Source organism: Antechinus flavipes, chromosome 3 (genome assembly GCF_016432865.1).
Source record: "Antechinus flavipes isolate AdamAnt ecotype Samford, QLD, Australia chromosome 3, AdamAnt_v2, whole genome shotgun sequence".
Lineage (NCBI taxonomy): Eukaryota > Metazoa > Chordata > Mammalia > Dasyuromorphia > Dasyuridae > Antechinus > Antechinus flavipes.
In genome coordinates, this window is record NC_067400.1 from 147,792,275 (window position 1) to 147,794,897 (window position 2,623).

The following is a 2,623-nucleotide window of genomic DNA, read 5'->3' on the forward strand; positions in this document are numbered from 1 at the left end:
CAAATTTTGGACAACGTAAATAACACATTTTCGATCAAAGATCTAGCATTTCCATTGACATGTACAAATTTACAGTTTTAAACTGAAACTTAATGGTAATGGAAAAATAGGAGCTGTCCCCCCCCTCCCACCCTTCCCTTTAAGTGGTGACTGGAGCCCCCCCCCCAAAAAAAACTAGTCTTACAATATGTTAAAAACACAAAACTACAACACAAAAAATAAAAACAACCAAAATTCAATTGACAACCCTCTACCTTACATATTATTTCTTTTTCTGTGTTTCCTGTTCCAATTTGCATAGGACAAGGTAAACAAAGGAAACAACGATCATTTCATATACAAATGCCAGATTTGTGTCCATCACCTGTCAAGAATGGATCTTGTTTGGCTGTTCTGCTCGTTGGGGGGGGAAAGACATTTGCGGAGTTCAGATAGGTAAACAAGGTGGCCCAGAGCACCACAGCTCCGCGAAACTAATAATAAATCAGCTTTCATAAGTTGGTCAGAAAGCATTTTCGGATGGAAACTTAAATAGAATGCATGCAACGAGCAGACTAAAGGAAAAAATAGGAAAGAAAAAAAAGGGAAAACCAACTTTCCCTCCCCCCCTTCAACCCCAATGGGCAAAACGCAACAGGTACAGAAGTGCATAGGAGACCACTGATGTTCAGACAACAACCGCCCCTCAAGAAAAGTTTGCGGTAGAAGTGACGGTCTGAAATGATCTTGTAAACAAACAACATACACGCGCTCATACACATTTCACACTCGTGCATCACTTTCGCCTCTGACTTGGGTACCTATACATATTATATACGGATATATACAGACAATCACAATAAGGAGGAAAGGGTAGGAGGACATATAGCTCATACCTATACATATGTACATGCGCGGCTGTATAGCTGAGACCTCATTATTAAAGCCACCCCTATTTGTACAGATATTTACACACGTTTGTAGCTGCTGCTGCTGCACCCCGCGCTGGGTCATAACGCCGCGGCGTAGGCTGCAGGGTAAGGGTCCAGCTGAGGTTTGCCCATGCCAGGCAACAGGATGTAGGCGAGGGGCGGCTGAAGTCCCGGGCTTGGCCAGGCGCTGCAGTTGCACGGAATCATGTAGCCTGGGTTGCCGGGGCTGGGGTGCGAGTGCGTGTGCCCCCCGGCGGCGGCAGCAGCGGCTGCAGCTGCTGCGGCGGCCCCGTGGAAGGCACCAGCGCCCGCCGTCGGGTAGCCTAGAGAGGACGCGTAGGGGAGCCCCGAGGAGGACGAGGAGATCTCTGCCATTTTAGAGCCCAGGTCCAGCAGAGAGTAGGGGCTGCTGGCCGCAGCGGCTGCGGCTGCGGCCGCCGCAGCTGCCGACTGAGGAAAGAAAACGCGCGCGGCTGCGGCGGCCGCGGCAGCCGCGGCTTTCTCCGGGTTGGCGAGCAGCGACTCGGGCACTAGCCCGCCCCCGGCGCCCCCGTGCAGCCCGCCCCCCGCCTTCAGCCCGTGGTGCTCCGGGTCTCCCACGCCGCCCAGGCCATAGGGCACCGGGAAAGCGAACTTGTCCTTCTTAAGCAGGGTCTTGGGCTTCCTACGGGGTCGATACTTGTAGTCAGGATGCTCCTTCATGTGCATAGCCCGCAGGCGCTTCGCCTCGTCTATGAAAGGTCGCTTCTCCGACTCGGTGAGCAGTTTCCACTCGGCCCCCAGCCGTTTGCTGATCTCCGAGTTGTGCATCTTGGGGTTTTCCTGAGCCATTTTGCGTCGCTGGGCCCGGGACCACACCATGAAAGCGTTCATGGGCCGCTTGACGTGGTCCACCGGTTTGGACATGCTCTCCGCCTGCAGCGGCTGCAGCCCGCAGCCGGCCCCCCCGCACTGCCGGCTGCTGCCGCTGCCGCCGCCGGGTCCCTCGACCCCGCCGCCTCCGCTCTCGGCCCGAAGAAAATCAATGTTGGCTGCTCTAGGGAAACCAGTCCAAGCGCTGTAGCAGCGGGAAACTTCGTTAACCTTCTCTGCCCGGTGACTCCCGAGTCCGGGAGAAGGTGGGGAGCAGTAGGAGGGGTCCCAAACCAGAGACAGCGCTCCGCAGCCCCAGCAGTCCACCTGCCTCTGGACCAAACTGACGGGATTATATCCTCCCAGGAATGGTAACTTATCAGACAATCCCCAACCCCGGGGAGGTGCGACTTTCGTTTTGCTCTCGCCTGTCGTTTTTCTTTCTTCTTCCCTGGTGCCCGCCGTTGGGCACTGATTTTTTTCCGCTTTAATTTTTTTCTTCTTGTTTAAACCCAGCCAGGGAAGTTGTGCCCTAGAGCCTCTACAAAGTTCAGCGTGGATCCCGGCGATTAAGAACAGGAAAGTGCCAAAGAGGGGTTTTCTGCTTCGGAAGTGTCGGGGTCTTCCTCGTTGGCTTTCTCATTTGACAGCAGCAGATGGAGATGATGGGGAGTGGGGGAGGGCGCGGTGTGGGTGGGTGGATGTCAAGGGCAGCCCAGCTAGAACTTGGCTCGCCACAGCAAGACAGATCTCAGCAATAAATAGACGAATAAAAACAAAATAGTCACGATCAGTCCTCTTCTAGAGCACGGAATGGCCAAAAAGGAACCCCAAATCTTGGACAGTCCCGGGGCAGGCAG

The 2,623-nt window shown here is 54.2% G+C and overlaps 1 protein-coding gene across 1 annotated transcript in view; it reads right to left on the reverse strand.

Moving 5' to 3' along the window:
- Positions 1 to 1,824, reverse strand: part of SOX21 (SRY-box transcription factor 21) — a 2,426-nt gene extending 602 nt beyond the window's left edge. Inside the window, exon 1 of the mRNA XM_051984010.1 lies at positions 1 to 1,824. This exon is cut by the window's left edge and continues 602 nt beyond it. Within this exon, the coding sequence (XP_051839970.1) occupies positions 990 to 1,817 (828 nt within the window). The 5' untranslated portion in view covers positions 1,818 to 1,824 and the 3' untranslated portion in view covers positions 1 to 989.
- Between the last annotated feature and the right edge of the window lie 799 nt (positions 1,825 to 2,623).